Raw genomic sequence first — 21,292 nt, 5'->3', positions numbered from 1 at the left:
AAGTAATGGGGCACCAGAATTGAAAATGGGAATGACAAGAGTTTTCACAGATTAAATAAGAATATAGTTAGCAGAATAGCTAGCTCTCAGGAGCAGAACCGGTATCAAGGTGCTCATCAGCAAGGGGCAAAGGCAGAAGGGTCTGAGGCGGTATTTGAACACATTTGCTTTTAACTCCCTTGGTTCACTTCTCTTTTGCTGTCATCATCTGATCTACCTTTCCATGGTTTGATATCCCCATAGTCAGAAACTTATCAATCAAGTCTAAATATAACTTTGATAGTTACCATGGGTATCTCTAGCCAAACTCACTTAGGACTAATAGCAAGTTAAGTAGATATTATTGAAGGGGAAGTAGAGTTACCTAAAAGATCTTTCCATGCTGATTGCAATTCATCTCAATATTTTTTTGTTTTGCTTAAAAGTTTACAGATTGTTAATTATATGTATATACAACTCACTGGATTTTTATGTATTTTTCAATTCCTTGCTGAAATCATCAGTACTGATGAAGTAGGAGGTTTTGGTTTTGTTTTGTTTTTGATTTTAGTTTTTGTGGGGATTTGGGAGGCTCTCCTCTGGAACTAGAGAATGCTTGAGTGGGTTGCTAATGTCTAAGGGGACCTTTCTCAATATAGGAGAGATACTCAGGTAGAGATGGGAGGATGCTTCATAATTTTGATGCGTTGGGATGGTTCTAAACATATACTCCACATTTGTTGATGGTTCGTAGCAAGTGAAAGAAAGAAAAAACAGGGGAGACCCATAGACTTTTACTCTAAGTAACTGGGCAGAAAGTGGTTCCGTTAACTGAGATGAGAAAGACTCCTATCAATGCTAGTTCCTCTCTGTTCTTCCTTTTCAAAGCTTTCCTAGTTATTGTCTTTTATTTTTCCGTATTATCTTTAGAATCAAATTATATCCTTCCCCAAAAAAAGCAAAATTACAATTTTTTAATTGAAGTTGTATTAAATTTGTAATGAACATAGGGAGAATTGATATCTTGATAATATTGAGTCTTTCTATCCAAGAACGTAGTTCATCTTTCTAGTTCCTCAGTCTTACTTATATCTTTTGGTGGTGTTCTAGAGATTTTCACCTACCATATAGATTTTGCACCTAAACTTGTTAAATTTATTTCTTACTATTTTGTCTTTTGTATTGCTATCATAATAGGGTCTTTTCTTTCATTATATCTTATAACATGTTATATATGAAAGCTATTTATTACTGTATATTCATTTTTTACTTGGCTAACTTATTGAATTCTCTCATTGCTTATAATATTCCAGTTTTTAGATTTATTTAATATAAAAATTTTGACTTCGTTTATTGATCTTTTTCTAAATTCTTTTGTTTATTTTATTGTTTTTTATCTAACTTTTTAAGTTAAATGATTAATTCACTTCTTTTCTTATTTCTCTTTTATTGATAAAATAATTTGTCTATGAATTTTTCTCTAAGCTTTGCTTTATCTTTATTTTATAGCATCTAGTATGTAGTACTTTCAGTATAAATGTTTCTAGAAATTCTTCAGTGTTGTTTTGTGGGGTTTTTTTGACCTGAGGATTGATTAAAGTAGGATTTAAAAAAAATTTCCAGTGGAAGGGACTTTTAATTCCTGATTTTGTAATAATTATAACTTTAGAGTTGTGATAAAAAAAATCTGTAGTTTATCTAACTGTCCGTGGTTAATAATTAAAATTTTATTAGTAGACAAAATCTTACCATTTAAAATTATATTCTTTGGGTACATGAAAGGAAATACATGATCTACTTTCAGAATTTGATATATTTTAATCGAGTATATAGCATTAATTATGTTATTTATGTTTTCTATATCTTTGATCTGTCATGGATTAGACAGGTGAATTAAATTTAGCGAATACGTGTTTCTTTTTCTATTTGTATCTTCTGTAATTTATGCTGTATGAATTATATTTCTCTTTTGTTTGTTGCTTATATATTTATCATTGTTCTATCTTCATTTGAGTCACCCCTTTGCATTATAATATGCACCTCTTTATTCTATTTAAGAACGTCATCTTTTTTTTTCCATTTTCCTGCTATACATTTGCTATATGTCTTTCATTTTCAACATTTCTAAACAGCTTTGTTTTAGATGTGTCTTACATAAAGTTTAGAATTAGATTTTGCTTTGTGAGCCAATTTGAAAATATTATTCTTTTAAATAGATACAAAAATTTATATTTATTGTTATGACAAATATATGGTCTGAATTGTCATATTAGTTTCTGCTCTGTTTGTTGTTTTTATGGTTTCTATTTATTTCTTACAATTTTTTTTAGTGTATGGTTTTTCTTATATTTAGGAAGGTTGTGGCCACCTTAATAATTTTAACTTTACGCAGTACCCTTTGTTATCTATTTCTTTATATGGTATCCACTGATACTCTAATAAAAGAAATTATAAAATGTTTCCTTTTTCTTCCCTGATTCCATTTCTTTTGTCTCCTACCTGATATTTACCAATAAAAATTATCTTTGTAGTATGTTTCCTTATACTTTTAAATATTCTTATACTTCTATTATTTGGTTGGTCAGCTTTAAATGATATCTGTCAATTTCAGTCATTAGATATTAGACAATCAGCAAACTTTCTCATTTTTGCCCTTCCCATTTAAATTTTGTTAGTTGTACCATTTCTACATAATCAGAGCAAATAGCGTTACATTTTGTCTGTCACTCCAATCCTCAGCTTTTTTTGTCTTAGTTTTGTCATTAAATATATTCAAAACTCTCCAGTGGTGCTTTTGCAAGTTTCCTCAGATATATTTTGATTCATTAAAGTTCATCTTGTAGCAAATTCCTCAGAGAAAACTCATGGGAACAATATTCCCTGAGTTTTTACATCTTCAAAATTGTCTGCAACCTTTAATCTTGGAGGATTTGACTGGATATAAAAGCGTTGACTCCCAGTTTCTTTACATGAGTCTCTTGTAAGTATTGCTCTGCTGTTTTCTGGAGTTGATGTAAAAATCTGAATTTTTACCTGATTGCTCATAGGATTCTTTTATTAAAAAAAAGATTAAACTTAAAAATCTAGCACCTTTACTGAAATATGTCTCAGTGTTGGCCATTATAGGTCAATTTGTATGGATTTGAGTCTTTTTCCCCCCACTTTTTTGTGACTTTAAATTCTTAGTTTTTAAATTTTTGGCATAATGGTTGGTCATAATGTTCAACTTTTTCATAACGTTTTTCTGTTGAGTTTATTGGTATGTTGGTAAATTCTTTTAAAAATATTTTTTGCTTTTGTTTTTTTGAGTCTACCACTTTTAAAACATATCCTTTTATTTACTTAAAAAATTTGCATGTAGTAAAATTCACTCTTGGTATACAGTTCCGTGAATTTAGACAAATGCCTATAGTTATGTAACTACCACTAGAATCAGAACAGTTCCATCGCACCCACAACTCCCCTGGGCTGATCCTTATATAGTATCCTTTTATTAATGTTGTGTCAACTCCTTTGAAATTTTCTTATCATTGAATGGGTTTGATTTCTTGGGTCTGCTGTTGGCGGGATACTTCTGCTAGGGGTTGGGGAGGAGGTGCTAGGCAGCCTTCAGATTCCTCCTTCACCACTTTCACAGAGTTAAACTGCTTCCTCTTGAATTGGCTCCTCTGCATATGTCTTTGTGTTACCACCCATTGTAAACTGTACTGGGTCCAACAGGGCCGCTTCTGCTTTTGTTCCTATTTTCTCTGCTACAAATAAGAGAGATATATTTTGCGTTTTGACGTGAATGCTTCACATTCAGGAAGTATCTTTCTACAGTCGTTTTTGGAGATCTGGGCTGCTGGCTGCCTTTTTATTCTCTACATTTCTTTGCTGCATTTCTCCCATGTGGTTTCTACTAACTCTGCTGCTCCTGGGTAACTCTTAAGTGTTCTTGGAGTCTGTTAAATGTGTCTTCTAGTTTTGCTAAAGATGGAGATTGTGCAGTTTTTGTTGTCATTAACTGTGTAGCATTTGTATGTTATCCAGGAGGGGAAGAGAGAAGATACTGTCTCACACAGCCATGTTCTTACTGCAAGTCCTTCCTTTGACTGTCCTCGTCACTGCCTTTGTCTCACTCACATTTTAAACACTGGAATCCATCAGCCTGCTAACCTCTGTTATCACACATCACTTCATTAAAGCATGTGTGAATACTTCCTGTTACATCCTAGACCTCTTCATCATTTCCTGAACTCATAATTTCAAAGTTGGTCCATTTTTCCCTGCTCTTCTTTTGGCTTGGAATGCCCTTTTCTTCCTGTCCTGATTAGGTTACACCTGCTTATACTTTAAGACCCTAAAAAACTATATTGCCTCCTTTAGGAACCCTTCCTCGATACCTCCTCAAGATGAGGCACTGCTACAGACGAGGCAGAAGTAATCTCTCACCAGAGCTCACACAATACGTTGCCCCATTTTTAGTGCACTTATCTTGCTGTTTTCAGTATTTACATATCTTATTATCAAGCTAATGCGTATCCCCTGCATCTGTGTATTAACCTGTCAATACATTCAAATTCTGGGTTTCTGGGACTCTACTTATAGCTCTCCTCTGATGGTCAGCGCATACCCTCATTTTGGTCTCTGATTTTCCACTGGTCAGTTGAACAGTACAACATTTTGGGTCTTCTAAGTTTTCTTATCTAGCTTTTGTTCTCAAAGTGATTTGATCATTTCAAAGCAATTTTCCTGCCTTTTGGATGTAACTGAAACTACTCTAAAATTGGTGCATTCATAAATTTTGACAAAGCTCTGTAATCATTAACAAGATTTCTTCTGCATTCCAGGTGATGCAACTGTGACAATAGCTCACAGATATACCCCCAAAGAACAATTGAAGATCCATACACAGCTGGCAGATGTTATCATAGTAGCTGCAGGTGAGTCTTTAGTGGCATGTCATCAGCAGAGTAATTCCTGCCCTAATTGCTGACACCTCCATAAGAAGAGCTTCTTGGGAGAGTTAGGTATATGTATGACTAACTTCCATCAACTGTATTCTGCCTCTTGGCAGTCATCATATTGGTCCATCGTACCTACGTTAGCATTTGTCATTTCATTATGGAAAACCCAAACAGCCTTTGGAATGACAGATTAAACACAAAAACAAATGTCACTTTGCCAATTTGTTTGACAGACATGATTGATTCTAAACATGAATGAGCTATGGGGAGACCAGTAGGAAATGCTGTTGAGAAGATAGCAGGGCTAGTTCATGCAGGACCCTGTAGGCTATGGTAAGGACTTTGATATAAGCCAAGGATGGCTGAGAGCAGGAGATTAACACGGTCTGGCTTAAGTTTTTAAAAGATTACTCAGGTGCCGGCCCAGTGGCACAGTGGTTAAGTGCGCATGTTCCGCTTCTCGGTGGCCCAGGGTTCGCCAGTTTGGATCCTGGGTGCGGACATAGCACTGCTTGGCAAAAGCCATGCTGTGGTAGGCATCCCACGTATAAAGTAGAGGAAGACGGGCATGGATGTTAGCTCAGAGCCAGTCTTCCTCAGCAAAAGGAGGAGGATTGGCAGTAGTTAGCTCAGGGCTAATCTTCCTCAAAAAAAAAAAAAGATTACTCAAACTGTCTGAAGATGAACTGACTCTAGCGGGGCAAGAGTAGACACAGAGAGAATAGTTTCATTTCATGGATCTAGGTTTTTTTCCATGACTTGTTTTATATTCAAATATACAAAATAATTCTGCCCTTTCCTTCGACTTTTACTCTTGTCAGGTGGTGTTTCTACATTGCAGACAGTTGTGACTCTCTTGCTTTTTCCAAGTCTTGAATGAGAGCCTTTCATTTTGTTTGTCAATTAGATGTTAGTGGGAATTCCTAGACCCTGCATTTGAATTGCTGAGTATTTACAAACTATGAAGCGAGAGTAAAAGTTCCAGAAGAAGTTGAATTTGATGAAGAAAATAATGAGAGTTTAAATTAGTTTCAACCAATTTAATTCACTTTCTTATTCTAATATAGACCCTTTTCTGGAACTCAAAATATATATGTAATGACTCAGGTGGAATAATTCACCTCTTTATAAAGTAAAAATAGAAATACTCCCTTTTCCAGAAGTCGCCGGTAAGCTGGTGCAGCTACCCATATTTCCTGTTTTTCTGAGAAATTATATTTAGATGATATCAAATGCAAATTTTTGAACTGCATTGACAGAAGTAAGACAGATGTTTAGAGAGGCAATAAACTTTTTCAGGCCACAGATAAACATTAAATGAAATACTGCTACACCAACTGATATGTTCATAGACGACAAATATTACATTGATTTCTTTTTAGAAACACTTGGATTCATACACAAGACTCAGAATTTGGTGAGTAGAGAGGAATTTGAGTTGTCATCTTTGTCCATTGCTAACTTTAGAGAGAATAAACTTTACATTTTTTAAAGGAGCTACTTGAATCTAATGTTAAATTGAAAAGGACATTTCACAATTTATCTTAGTTCCCATTTATCAATTATAATATTGAATGAATATTTTTTTCTAGTAGAGCAAAACCCCTCAGAATGCATTCATGCTCATGTTTTTCTTGTCATGAGAAATGGCAAATGGATGATCAGGCTCCTCTTTCAAGAACAGCTGACATTTTATTGTGACCAAATCAAACTTTATGTCACAAGTCATTATACCGCATTGTCGTGATCAATGAGTTTCTCCTGTAGACTGATTGTACACTCCTTTGTAAAGGTCTAAATCAGCACTGTGTACAAGGTGTTAAAAAAATAAGACAGGAGGGGCTGGCCCCGTGGCCTAGTGGTTAAGTTTGATGTGCTCCGCTTCGGCAGCCTGGGTTCATGGGTTTAGATCCTGGGCATGGACCTACACGCTCATCAGGCATGCTGTGGCGGCGACGTACATACAACGTAGAGGAAGACTGGTACAGATGTTAGCTCAGGGTGAATCTTCCTCAGGCAAAAAGAGGAAGATTGGCAACAGATGTTAGCCCAAGGCAAATCTTCCTCAGAAAAATAAAAAATAAAAAAATAAGACAGGAAAAGAAAAAAGGAAAATAAAGGAAGAGAAGGGAAAGGAAGAACCAAGTTTATATAAAATTAACAAAATTGGAGCCAGGGGATACTCAGGCCCCTAGGTGTGAAGACAGATTTGAGGCTCTATACCACAGCCGCCCTACAGAGTATCCTCTTACCACCAGAGGGCACCAGTCAGGTGTGCAGCTAATTTAGACAGCCGGTTGGCCACACACAGTCCTAATCCTGGCTGAAAGACATTTTGAGTGAAGGCAGTGTGAACAGGTCTTGTTCCCTGCCTTGTATTCTAGCTCTAATGCCTCTATCTAGATACCAGGGTATGCTGAATGCTGGAAGGCAGTCCTGTATATAACCCTGCAGTCATCCCGAAGAAATAAATATTTGGATAATGGGAAATTTCGGGAAAGAAATTTGAGAGTTTATGAGAAATAACTAAAGATTGCTAGATTTCCACTTCCTTCATAATTATCTGGAGAATTTGAGGGTAAAATGTGTAGATATTGTAAATTACAGTGAAAGTAATGAGAAGGCATGAATTAATATAGAAAGAGATTCCATATAGCCAGACAATAGGAATGAAATATTACTAAATGACCACCTCATGCATTATGTGTGGGAAATAAACAAATACAATTAACAGTGCGTATTAAAGAAGGCGATAGTGATCTAATGGCAGAGGTAGCTGGAACAGGGAGGGCTTGATCGTTGTCATAACCAGAATGTCAGCATATATGGAAGCAGTCCCATCTAGGAGTCATGAAGAGTAGAAAGGAGGAGGAGTGTGTGATGTATCAGAAAGATTGATAATGTCTGAGGATGGCAGTGAAAAATCTGGTGATGAAATCTCGGAATGAGCTTGCAGAAGAAAAAAACTAAAAGAGGAAATCATTATGTGAAGATCTTGGGGCATGAATAAAATTAGCTTAGGTTCATATTATTCTCACTTCTCCAGTTTCTCAAATTCCTGTAGTCCTAACCTTATAGGTTTAAGGATGTATATCACTTACCTTTTAAACATTTCCCCACAAAAATTGAGATTTAGACTAATTTAGAAGCTCAGATCTGAAAATCAGATCCTGTCAAACTATACATTTAGAAATAAGAGGTTTCTAGTCCCTGCTCAAAGCTACTTCTCTGAGTTTGTAGAGAGAATCAGTCTGTTTCTAGGGCACTTTATTTACTGTGGTTATAGCACTTAACACCTGTTTATGGTTGTCTGCCATCTTCACTAGACTGCACCATGGACAGCACTGGCTTTTTTTTTTTTTTTAGCTTGGTAGCCAAGTGCTTAGAACAATATCTGACACATGGTGAATACTCAGTAAATGTATGCTGCATTGATTTTGAGATTACGACTGGAATAAAGACTTCTTCAAACTGATATAAATTTAGCTGATAAATTTTTTAAAGTATAATTTTATAAGGATGAAATCATGAGTTTAGTTTTTGGTTGATTTATATAGTAGCAGCATTATTTTTGTGAACTACTAAACATTCCTAGTTTATCATTGTAAAGTAATTGCTAAAGCCACAAAAGTGAAGGATTTTTTTCATAAAAGAATGGTTCATGTCATGAAAGTGGTGAATGGACTGATTTGAATATAAATGTTAAGATTAAGAAATTTTGAGAAGGGTAGAGAAAGTAAAGAGACTGTTATAGACATCTAAAATATCGTTACAGTATTAAACAGTTGAATGGAAAGAAGTAGTTTAGAGGAAGGCTAAATTAGCTTGTAAGGCTGATGATGAAGAAGGGAGAGCTAGCCAGAATCGGGCACCAATTCTAAGAAGGTGTTAGAAGATCCTTCGTTTCTCTCATATCTCATGCTTCCAGGAAGTTGGGGTAAATCCTAAGTTTACAAAAGTTCTAGGAATCTTCATTATCCAGGCAGGATAGGCAAGTTTCTTCTGGACATTGTCCAAAGGACCCTCCACCCATCTGAGTAAACTCTGTGGAACTAGCTTCCTTCAGAAGATGAGCTGCTGAGGCAATGTCACTTGCATATTAACCTCTGGATGCAGTGTCATAGCCGGTGAAAGCTGGTGTTTTGTCCACTAAGCCATCCCCTCCAGCATGATGAATGAACCTTCACAGTCATAGCTCTAGCGTCTCTATTACAACACTTTTAATGATAGACACTGTAATATAAAACAGGATAAATGGGCAATTCAGTAGAGTAATTTGGAATATTCATACTTACTCGTCATAGAATACAAGGTGACCAACCACCTTCTTTTCACCACTTTTCCCATCATATTATCAAGTTTTAGATACACTCCCATTAAACATCATCCTAGGTTCTCAATAGATTTTTCCCTCTGGTGGATTTCCTCCTCCCTGGAGCAGAATTAGTAATTTTCAGGATGCTAGGACACTGAGAAATTCCAAGGGGTGGGGCATGGAAATAGTCTATTCCACCATCTGCAGCTCATGCAGCTCGGGAGTGGAGCTTGCTCACTGTCAGCTCTGGGTGCTTCCTGAGTGCGTGCCAGCACATTTCATGGCTTCATTAATGCTGTTGTTCTTCCATATCCTATTTCTCCTTCTCCATCTTGTCCCCTTTAGCCTCTGCTTCTCCACTTAGAATTCCTTCCTGCCTTCCTAAATTTGTCATTTATCTCAATTTTGCCGATTATTTTCAATAGTATAGAGTAGTGTAAATGCATAAGCCTTGCTAGAATAAGAATTCCAGAATTTAAATCCCAACTCTGCCACTTGTTAATTGTGCATCCTTGGTTAAGTCATCTCTCTGAGCCTCAGTTTCTTCAGTGTGAAGAACAATAACCTCTAACACAGTGTTATTAAGCTAGTCAACCCATGTAAGCCTTGCTCAAGTGCCTAGCGTATTGCAAATACTGAATAAATGTTATAGGCTAATATGTTAGATGTTAGTCCTTTTTAGGCCATTGCATATGAATATTTAAACAATAATTTAGAAATAAGAAATCAATTGATTATTAAGCTACAACTTCTATATAATTAAAGGAGTATACCTTTGGGTTACTTTTAATATTAACTATCAGAGTTGACTGGTCATCATAAACATACATAAATTAATCTAAGCAATGACTTAGACGTACGAGGCCAACTTCATAAAAGCTTATTTTTACTTAAGATTTGTGGCTTCTCAGGATGACACCAACCTTTGCTCATAGCTGTAGATTCTGTGATCCCTGGATGAATCCTCTCTTGTTCTCTCTCTTCTGGAACGGTCTGACTTTGTGAGGGGTTAGGGAAGGTAGAGGCACGTAGGTGAAGGGGTTTGTTCTCTCAGACCTTGACCCACCCATTCTCCTTTCTCCTCCTACCTCTTCTCCCCTCCCCATTTCAGCCCCCACAATCCATCCTGAGCCTCAGTTACCCCATAGGCCAAGCCTAGCTGATCCACAACAAGCAAGCCTTACCCGTGTACACGAGGGGACGCAACTACTGGGTTTTTTCCTGGTATCAGTAATACATCCTTTCCTTAAAAACCTAGAAAATATGGACAATAAGAGGGGGAAAGAACAGTATTCCCAGCCAAAGCCAACCACAGTTGACAATTTGATGTTTGGTCTTCCACTATTTTATATTTATATGTAAATCCAAATATTTACACAATTCTTTCATTCTGTTCTTACTATTCGTATTTAACAGCTCCACGCTGTGTACGTGTTTCCTCATAAAATGCATTCTTCTAAAACATGATTTCTAATGACTCCATAGTGTTCTGTGCTATGGGTACACCATAATTTATTTATTCAGTTTTTGATTTTTGTACATTTGGATTGTTCCTGTCTTTTCCTATTATAAATATTTCAGTAAACAACTGTGAACATCTTTGTAAACACCGAAGATTATTTGCACAAGGCACCTTAATATTTATTATATTGGTCTTAAGTTCTTTATTTGCTTATGAATGCTTACTTATATTCTCAAAAACAAAATTAACATTTAAAGCTTTGTGTATACCAAAGGTTATGTATGTGTTTATAATATTAAGGCATATTTTATGCCTTACATGTGTGTTGTTAATCAGCTTTAGCATATACAAAGCTGGCATATGTGTATCATTCGTAACCCATTCTGTAGGCCTGTTGCCATTACAAATCAGTGCACTGCAAGGCTTTAGGGAAACATGCAAGAAGATGGGGGGGAAAGGGACAAGAACATGAGACAGTGTGTTATAGTAGAAGCGTGGACTAATTTAAAGTAAGGAGGGTCTGGGTTCGATTTCAGTTTTAACCTTAAAAATCACATTTAGGGGCCAGCCTGGTGGCATAGTGGTTAAGTTCACCCACTCTGCTTTGGCACCCCAGGTTCTCGCAGGTTCAGATCCCAGGCGCGGACCTAGCACCACTGTCAAGCAACTCTGTGGCAGCATCCCACATAAAACAGAGGAAAACTGGCACAGATGTTAGCTCAGCAACAATCTTCCTCAAGCAAAAAGAGGAAGATTGGCAACATATATTAGCTCAAAGCCAATCTTCCTCACACACACACACACACACACACACACAATCACGTTTAACTCTCTGGGCTTCATTTTCAACTATCACAAAATGAGGTAATACTACTAATGGTACAAGCTGCTGTAAGAATTAAGTGCCTAGCACATAATTGGTACTAAATGAGTGTAGTTTTCCTTCCTTCAGTGTGATACTGTGTTGTGACCCTATGGCTAAAATTACAGTATGCTTCAAATGAAAATATACAAAAATTTATCATCTCGCACCAAAGGACTTGGTTAAGTTGCTGTTACTTTGGTATATAGATTGTAAAAGCTATCTATGAACTATTACTCTTACATTGTTCCTTGGCCCATGTTATCCTCAAAGGGATGAAAACATTCCCTGGAAATCGAGCACTGGAGAAGCATCCTGAGGCCTTGTTTCTTTTTCTTTATTTGCCTGGGACCCTTCTATTTTTTTCTCAACTTGTTATAATTACATGTTCTCATGAAAAAGCAGTTGCAATCATTTCATCTCCAGTGTTTTCACTTGGTGGCGTCAACACATGGTGAGCTGAGACTGACTCTTCCTTTGGAGGTTCTTCTCTCTACACATATATACACTCCTCTTTTCCATGGGTAAAACAAGCGTCAATAGCAATAACCAGAAAACTTCTTCAGTAAACACCAATTAGATCAAAGATCTTTCTTTATTATGGAGAAATACAGACTTCCTTTGAAATGTGTTTTAAATTGTTAAACGATATGATGTTTACACCTAATTCTACTTGGTTACATAGGTGCATGTCACAGGGGGAAAGGGCCCCTTCAAGGTATGTCTCTAGCCATTGGCATCATCATTTTGTTACATTTTTATGAAAAGTCTTCAAAAAATTTATATTATGAAATATTTTAAATATGCATAAAAATAAGTAAAAGAATAGGGGCCGGCCCAGTGGCGCAGCAGTTAAGTTTGCACATTCCACTTTGGTGGCCCGGGGTTCACAGTTCAGATCCCGAGTGCGGACATGGCACCGCTTGGCAAGCCATGCTGTGGTAGGTGTCCCACATATAAAGTAGAGGAAGATGGGCATGGATGTTAGTAAGGGCCAGTCTTCCTCAGCAAAAAGAAGAGGATTGGCAGCAGATGTTAGCTCAGGGCTAATCTTCCTCAAAAAAAAAAAAAATTAAAATTAAAAAAAAGAAGCAAAAGAACAATGTTAACACCTATACAACCGCTAACCAGATTTGTCAGATTTGAATATTGTTATGCATGTTTTCAATTTCTACATGCTGTACATTTCTGGAACTTGTTTTGTTCTGATTAACCTTGTACTTTGAAGATTGCTCATGCAAATGCATGCAGCACTAATTGTATGGCACTCAGTTACTTGAGTATCCACTTTCTGTTGACGGATATGTAGTATATAATTTCCAATTTATTGTTCTTATAAACAGTGCTATAGTGTAAATGGCTGTACATATTTCCTTGGGTTCATTCACTCTTTCAGCAGATATTAATTTTGCCTCTACTTATATCAGGATCTACATCAGGTGCTGGAACACAAATACACATAAAATATAGTTCCAGCTCATGAGAAATTCAGAATCTAGTAGAGGAGAAAGATATGCAAACAAGTTAGTGTAATACAGTTTGTTAATACAGTATTAGAGGTGTGTGTGTGTGCGTGTGTGGATATGTCTATGCCTATATATGTCTGGCTATTATCTAGGCAGACAGAAAGAGAGACAGAGAAATAGAGAGACAATGACCAAGAGGGACAGAGAGAGGGACCACTGAAGAGGGAGTGACAGCTGTGTTTCACTGACTCTGAAGATGGATTGATTGAGCTGGGTCCCATCCTACAGAATGAACAGAAATCCACTGAGCAGAATCAAAGAAAAGGGGGACTTCTGGCAGTTTAGACCTGTAAAACACTGTGAATATATCAAAGAAAATGTTAACTATTTCAAAATGATAGATGCCTGTCTGTGAGTGGTAAAAGATAAACCTGAGCATTTAGGAAGGGCCAGACAGCAAAATAAATGAGATTTGGATTTTATCCTGTAGGTCATGGGTGATCTTTAAATAGTTGTAAGCATGGGAATAATTTAAATTTTAGAAGGATTACTCTGGGTTACCAGATAAGGGATGAGGCTGGAAGTAGCATTGATGTGGTTTTAAACTAATATAGGAGTAATTGAAAGTGAGACAGAGAAACAGAAAGACTTTCTGGCTTTGCATCCTGGGTACGTGGTGTTACCATTAACAAGGAAGAGCATATAGAATGGAAGCGAGGTTCAGGAAGGGTAGAAGATGAGTGGGTGGGAGGAGATGATGAATTCCATTTGAGCTTGTTGAGTTTGAGACACTTGTGGTATATTCAGGTGGAAAAGTCCAGTAGAAGATTGAGATATGTGGATTTGGGGTTTGGGAGAGAGCTCTAATCTGGAGTGACAGGTTTGGAAGTCATTAGCATCAACAGTATGGGACACTGAGGCATGGGCCATACCATCTAGAGTGAGCTTGTTTGTACTGTGTGGATTGAGCAGTCCTATTCTGAAATGTCTGAAGCGTGTTGGTTGATGTAAGTTACATAACATTGCCTTCTTGCCTCTGTCTAACCAGTGCCAATGAAAGATGGCCTATTCTTGCTGCAGCATTCACTTTCAATAATTGTGTAAGAAAAAAATTTTTTTCTGAAACTTTGCTGTTTTATACCTATTGTTCTCTTGTAACCCCACCCTTTATCATCTTTGAAAGCATTTTTTAAGTAACGTGAGAAAATGTCTTTAAGCCAAAATACTCTCTGTAGTAGAGACAAAATTATATTCTAAAAATAGAATGATTGACTTAACTTCACAAATGTTGAATGTTTTACATGTATAAATTTAAGCTTAATTAATAAATGTTTCTCACAGTCTGTATTTTCTGTTCACGCTTGCATTTCTGGTCTGTGCATGATGAGTTTGTCCTGACCGTCCAATGCTTTACCATCTGATGCATTTGATTCCCATTATATTTGCTTGGCCATGTTACCCTCTTGATCTGCTTTTTCTAGCCTTAATTCTCACAGCCTATTGTATTTTCATAGTAGTTTTGTCCATAGAAAGCCCGGTTTCAGTAACCATGTATTTCCCATGTCTATTTAATAATTTTAATGCTTTATAAAACAGGAAGAAATTGTTTCCTCAATCCTTTATGGTCTGATTATCTGATTTCTGAGCCTGGGTTGCCTAACTTTTTCTTGAAACTTCTGTTGACTTAAATTCATTCTTATTCTTTAAAAAATGGGACCTGAAAATGAAAGTTCTGCATGCTCTGGATGTGCTCTGTCATTCTTTCTGGTCATCTATTCCTGACCAGTCTGTTTTTCTGGTCATCCAGTCTATTTTTTTGTATTTATTCTTCCATCCTTGTATTGTCCATTCAACTCTCCTGAGGTTCTGGTCAAGGCAGACATGATCAAGACATTCAGTGTCTACATGCTAGTAGGGATTGAAAGCCCTCTATTCGCCTGTTAGCAAATGATTATCTCTGCCTTCAAAGCAGGATAGGTTCTAGGGTATCTAATCCATAGCTAACAAAGGCTGGTGTCTAGAGCCATGATATTTTCCCTGGTATATCAGTAGATGATTTAAAATCTACTCTAAGGCTTCTGTGCCCTTTTTGAGTATGTCCCTTGAATATTATCACCCACTTCAACAGATGACTCTAATAAATGCTATATGGACCACATGGAAGAGAAAGTTTCAGGCATTTTTTCTACCATACCTTCGGTGGGCTTACCTCTTTGTAATTTATTGGTTTTTCCTTAGACTTTGCTTTATATGAGGCTGTATCAAGTCATAATTTATAGTTGTAGAAACCTGTTTAACAACACCCGTGGTAAGGCATAAAATATGCCTTAATACTAGTAAATTTTAAATACATCATGCTAACATGGGATGACATTGGTTGCCTTTATTTAAAGTAGAAAAGTCCTCTCTCAGGTATCACATTGTGAATTTTGCAGTGTAACCAAAAAATAAAAGAGGAGAAGGAGAATGGAACCACGGAGGACTTAGATAAGGTACAGTATGTGATGAGTGAAGAACAGTAAGAATTACAGGGGAACACTACTGAAGGTGACCACATTGAGGGGACAGCATTGAAGTGACTCCCACTGTATTGTGACCTCCAATAGCCAAAACCATGTCTTATTTATCTTTGCATTTCTTGTACCCAGTGAAGAACCTTGCATGGGGACTAGAAAACTCACTGTTGATTGAATAAAATTCCTTCTTTGAAAGTCAGGTGCTTATCTTGGTTTGACCTTTTTTCCTAGCTGAGGAAGGCCTTCACAGGGGGAGATGATCTCTTCAGGATCCATTCAACCTTAGATTCTCCTTATGTCTTGTTTGGGGCTGTTCCACTTTATGAAGGCTTAATATGGCATTACGTCAGCACCACTGACTCAGAGCTTGCACCTGCAGAATTCAAGGGTTGCGTAGGGAGGAGGCAGAGAAACAGCTGAGAAATGATGACTGTCCTCAGTGAAAGAACGAGAAAATGCTCTTGCTTTGCTCTCTAGTGTGGGTAGGACTATGAGCCCTTCTTTGGTGAAGTCATCATTTCTGTGGTATATTCAGAGTGTGTGGTATTGCTCGATGTCTCTTCCAAATATGTGTTGATTGGCAGAAAGTGAAATGATTTCATTAGATCTATAGTCGGTCATTATTAGTTGTAGCTTTGTAGTAACATCCACATACCTGATTAAAATCCAGGAAAATTGAAAATTAAAAAAGAAATTCAGGGATCAAAATGTCACACATCAACACTTGTGTAGTAATCTGAACAGAGGCGGTGTTTGAAATGGGCTATGGAGACTCTGACTGTGCACCTGGCTACCTGCTTTAGGTGTGGCTTTGGTTCTGAGGGAGAGCAATGAGAAGGAAGGAACCACTGTGTTGGCATGGATCTCCTCAGGCAGCTTTCTGTCTAAGTGCCTTCTTTTTACCCATTTGTGTAGTCAGAAAAAGGTTTCTAACTCTGGCTCTTCATCTTTCACCTAAGTGCATTTCCTCCAAATTTATTTCTGATTTGGGTCATTAATAATTGCTTATTTTAGAACAGCTTACCTTTGTTACAAAACCTGAGGATTAATGAGTACTGTGCATGAGTGTGGGCTTTATTACTGTGGTTGGAACAAATTCAAATAAGTCATAGTTCTTCTCTGAGTGTGCAGATTGCAGGCAATTCACTCTTAGTATCTTACTAATATGTGCCCTTTAAATCAGGATCCTAATCAGTATCAGAGATCAGATATTCCATTGCAAAAACAAGGCAGATTCAGTTCAATAATATTCTATTGCGTTTCTGTTGTGTGTTTCATAATTCATTCTAAAACATATTTTAAAGATAACCAGGAGGATTCATTATCTCTGTAAAATACACACACACAAATGCAACAGATGCATGACGCACACAGCAAAGGACACATAATAATTATAATATACATTCTTCCCAGGATAGTTGGTCAGGATATTCCTAAAAATAATGTGGTACACCATGTCAGAATGAATGAGAATCGCCCCTTGTATATTAAGACCACACACTGTATATCTTTTACGTCACTAAGATATCACCCCGTATTTACTTTTGTTGAATAAAAAACTATTTGAAGGAGTTTCCCCTTCCTTTACTTTATGATAAATTCTCTGACTTTTTAGTGGAAGCTCTGCAAAGGAGTACTGAATGGCTTGGAAAGAACTCAAAAATGGCGTTAGTTTACAATGGGCACTAGATTAGAGAGTAAACTTTATTTAATATAAATAAATAGATTTTAAAACTTGTTTCACATATAAGCTTATCAACAGACACTATCTCAGTTCCCCAAATCCTACATCTAGGGAGGCTTGCAGAGATAATATTCAGGGATATCCATCACAGGTTTATTTATGATAGCAAAAAGTTGGACAGCCTAAACACCCAACACATAGGGACATTTAATGAATGATGGTGTAGCTACTAAAAGGAATTCCTACAGCCAATTATATTTTGAAAAATATATTTATTAGATTACATCCATGATAAAAATCCAATATGAACCTTCCTCCCCCAACACACACACACACATTGACAAACAGAAAAACAAAGATGGAAGAAAAATACAACTTGAGAAGAGTGGATATCTCTGGCTAGTGGGGAATAGGTGATAAATAAATATTGATTCCTTCTTTATCTTTCTCTGAATTCTCCAAAATGTATTGATCTCATAATTATAAAATTAAATTAAAAAATATTAAGATGATCCATTCCCAATCCATGGCAAGTTTCTGCCTGCTGTCCATGTTGTCTTCTGGGACTGTTAACCTTTTCATATAGAGGAGCATGGGAGTGGTGTACTAAACTGAAATAGCTCCTGTCCTACAAAGTACCAAACATGTTAATTAAATGGCTTTTCTTGGAAGAAAAGAAATGAAAAGAGATGTGAATTAAATGAATGAATTGCATGAGATGTAAATTATATCTCAATTTGTTGTTATTAGTGCTATGGAGTCAATTCCGACTCCTAGCGACCCTGTGTACAGCAGAGTGGAACCCTGCCTGGTCGTTCTGTACCATTCTCTTGCCTTCTGATGTTATATCAGACAATGCTCTGCTGCTATTCATAGGGTTTTCATGGCCAATTTTTTTCGGAAGTGGGTGGCCAAGTCATTCTTCGTAGTCTCTCTCAGTCTAGAACACTGAAACCTGTCCACCATGAGTGAGCCTCTGAAATATTTGAAATACCAGTGGCTTAGCTCTCCGTATTACAGCAACACGCAACCACCACAGAGGGGTGGTGTGGTTCCCTGACTGAGAAATGAACCCCTGCCACATGGTTAGAGCACCAAATCTTAACCACTAGGCCACCAGGGCTGGCTATATCTCAGTAAAGATTACCAAAAAAAAGAGAGAGATGGAAAACTGAAAGACCTGGGGATGCTCAAGTTTGGCTTTTAAATTCACTTCCAAATATATAGAGGAAAGAAGTCATCTAGTTTTCAATTAGCACCAAGAAGGAGTGGAGCAAGCATATGAAGGAAATAGGTAGGAACGGAAAACGTGTACCTGCTCTCATTTGCATTCCTGACTCCTACCTTTGCCATTCTGTCTTGAACATCCCTTGCTGCTGAAGCTCTTTCCTCTTGCCTCAAGCCCCTAGAGCTATCCAGATGTCATTAATACCTTGTAATGCTGAGGTCAACTGAGGACAAATCCAGATTTTAACTGAAGCAGGCTTTATATTAAATAGGGCCACATCCATTTTTTTGCCCCTATATAAATATTTTAAACCTTAGAAAAACCCATATAGTTTCAAATTTATCTGATTCATCTCCTGCACTAGCTAATCCTTGATATATAAGGACTAGCTTATATATCAAAATAACTTATATATCAAAATAGCTTATATACCAAAAATATATAAGAACATTAAAATTTTTTCCTATATGATTAAATAACATATTCTCATATTTATGAGTATCATGGGATATTATTTTTGAAAATGTGATAGTTGTTATCAAACAGATTTTAAAATAATCTTTGAATAGAGAGTTTCAGTATAGGCTTTTCATCATTTTATTTATTTAAATATCAGTGTTCATAATGTTTGTTATAATAATGACTCATATTTATTGAGCATTTCTGAAACATCATCTTATTTAAACCTCATAACACCCTTATGAGGTCAGTAAGGTTATTATCCTTATATTATAGATATTGAGGCTTAAAGTGAATTGATTTGTCCCTGGTCATGTAATGAAGTGGTTGAACCAGGACTAGAAAGCCCCTGATCTTGATTCATCATTCTGCTTTTGGGTTTTGCTGCCATGATTTTGGAAAGTGCCATGTGCTTGTATTTTCCTTGTTTATTTGCTTTATCTTAAGTGACAATGTTATAATAATTGAAGAAGCAGGCATCAGGCATGCATAACTCTTTCTCAAGAATTTATAGTTATGTTGGTCACACTTCGTATTTTATTAGTAACACTTCTTAATAGAACCAAAGGGGCATAGTTATGGAAGACAAAAAATTAGCATGCATTTAAATTTGCAAAGCTTTCAGAGTTGTGACTACAATTCTGTAACTCTCTGCCAATAAATAACATTTCACATTCCGATATTCAAATAGCAAAAAAGTTGGCATTTTCCTAAGCTGAGTAGAGTATTACTACATCTTTACTTCCAGTTCTGCTTTTACAAAACACAGCCTGCCATATGTGTCCCTTTCATAGTGTGTGGCAATGATGAAGAGCATGCTCACAGAGTGATGCTGACATTCTTTAGGAATCAATAAGCTGCTGAAAGGGGCAAAAATTATGCTTTCATCTCCATTCCGTTTTGTCATAGACTCATATTTGTTTCTAGCAAAATATGTGCTTCAACTGGAAAAATTAAGCTCCTGGTAGCTTTTTTATATGACTTTTATGACCAAGGAATTAATTTATAAATCAATCAAAATCTTTTTTTTTTACCTCTTTTTGTTCTTGCATATTCATTAAATGGTTTCTCACCATCAAATGTGCCTTGTTAGAGATTCTGGCCTGTGACTCTGGGTGGAAACTAGTTGGTACACCACTCATCCTAGATTATTTAGGTCAAGGAAAGTCTCCCCCTTCCTTCCCCACCAAAGAGACAAAAATAACAACTCGCAATTTATCACTTTTGTTTCCTAGAATCATCTGGAGATCATAGTCACATGACAGTGGTGGCTTAAAACAGGTAAAATCGGGGCAATTTTAGTGCATTTCTATGTGGTCCTTTAGCCGTACTTGTTTTTCTTTTGAGGAAGATTAGCCCTGAGCTAACTACTGCCAATCTTCTTTTTTTGCTGAGGAAGACTGGCCCTGAGCTAACATCCATGCCCATCTTCCTCTGCTTTATATGTGGGACGCCTACCACAGCATGGCTTCTGCCAAGCCGTGCCATGCCTGCACCCGGGATCCGCACCAGCAAACCCTGGGCCACTGAGAAGCGGAACGTGCGAACTTAACCGCTGCACCACCCGGCCAGCCCCTAGCCATACTTGTTTTTTACCCTAAAGAAATAACTAAGGATATTCATAAAATGAATTGAATTGCTAAAATTGCCAAAAGGAGATTAACAATGACATTTATTTATGGAAATTTAATTCTACCCTGACTTCTTTGGAAGAAAAATTTTGAAGAAACTTATAGAAAAAGACAGACATTTTAGTAATATAGAAAGATCATTTACAGTAACTTAATATCAGTAAAGCTGTATACAATACAATATTCAGATTGTGTTTGAGATTTCAATTAGAAGACTAAGAAGCCAAAGGCAATTGTCATTCATCAATTGTCATGCTCTGTGCTTTCATCTAATTTTATTTTTATAGCAAACCTAGGGCAAGGAGTGGGAAATATTATTGTGTTTATTTTTATAACTGTGGAATATAATCTTACCATTAGTGTAAGATCACACAATTCATAATTGTCAAGGTGGAGATCTGTTTGTTGCCAAAGCTCAAGTTCCTTCCCATGAGAAGACTGTGTACTTGTGCAGACCAAATGGCAAACCTGACTACCCTCCTGGGTAACTACTGGTTCCTAATGCAGAGCTGTCAATATCATTCCATTTTCCCCCATGAAGAATTACTCATACCATACTTTGTCCTGTCGTGTCACATGGAGCAGAATCACAGGTGTACATCTACATTTCCCCCTGAAATTTGTGGTTGGGAACTCCTGGAATTTCTGCTCACTTCTCTTTCCCCTCTTGCCGTCCTTGCTCCCACTGCCAACTAAGACCTTTCCAAGACCTGCAGAGACTCTTACAGCTGTTTCACTTTC

General features: G+C 36.8%; 1 protein-coding gene across 23 annotated transcripts in view; it reads left to right on the top strand.

Moving 5' to 3' along the window:
* Positions 1–21,292, top strand: part of MTHFD2L (methylenetetrahydrofolate dehydrogenase (NADP+ dependent) 2 like) — a 142,555-nt gene that overhangs the window by 51,532 nt on the left and 69,731 nt on the right. For 12 of the 23 annotated variants that reach the window (XR_006524514.2, XM_070505661.1, XM_014865134.3 and 9 more), the window contains one exon: positions 4,812–4,904. Coding sequence is in view for 17 of the 23 variants with exons in the window: in XM_070505661.1 (XP_070361762.1) it covers positions 4,812–4,904 (93 nt within the window). In the remaining 6 variants the exon portion in view is untranslated. Of the gene's footprint in view, positions 1–4,811; positions 4,905–6,310; positions 6,346–20,155; positions 20,202–20,319; positions 21,289–21,292 lie in introns of those variants that run through there. The other 11 variants (XR_011502190.1, XM_070505654.1, XM_070505655.1 and 8 more) reach the window with 5 other exon arrangements.

The sequence above is a fragment of the Equus asinus genome, chromosome 3 (assembly GCF_041296235.1).
Source record: "Equus asinus isolate D_3611 breed Donkey chromosome 3, EquAss-T2T_v2, whole genome shotgun sequence".
NCBI classification, from domain to species: domain Eukaryota; kingdom Metazoa; phylum Chordata; class Mammalia; order Perissodactyla; family Equidae; genus Equus; species Equus asinus.
The sequence above is the reverse complement of the archived record's forward strand: the minus strand, read 5'-3'. Positions and strand labels throughout refer to the sequence as shown.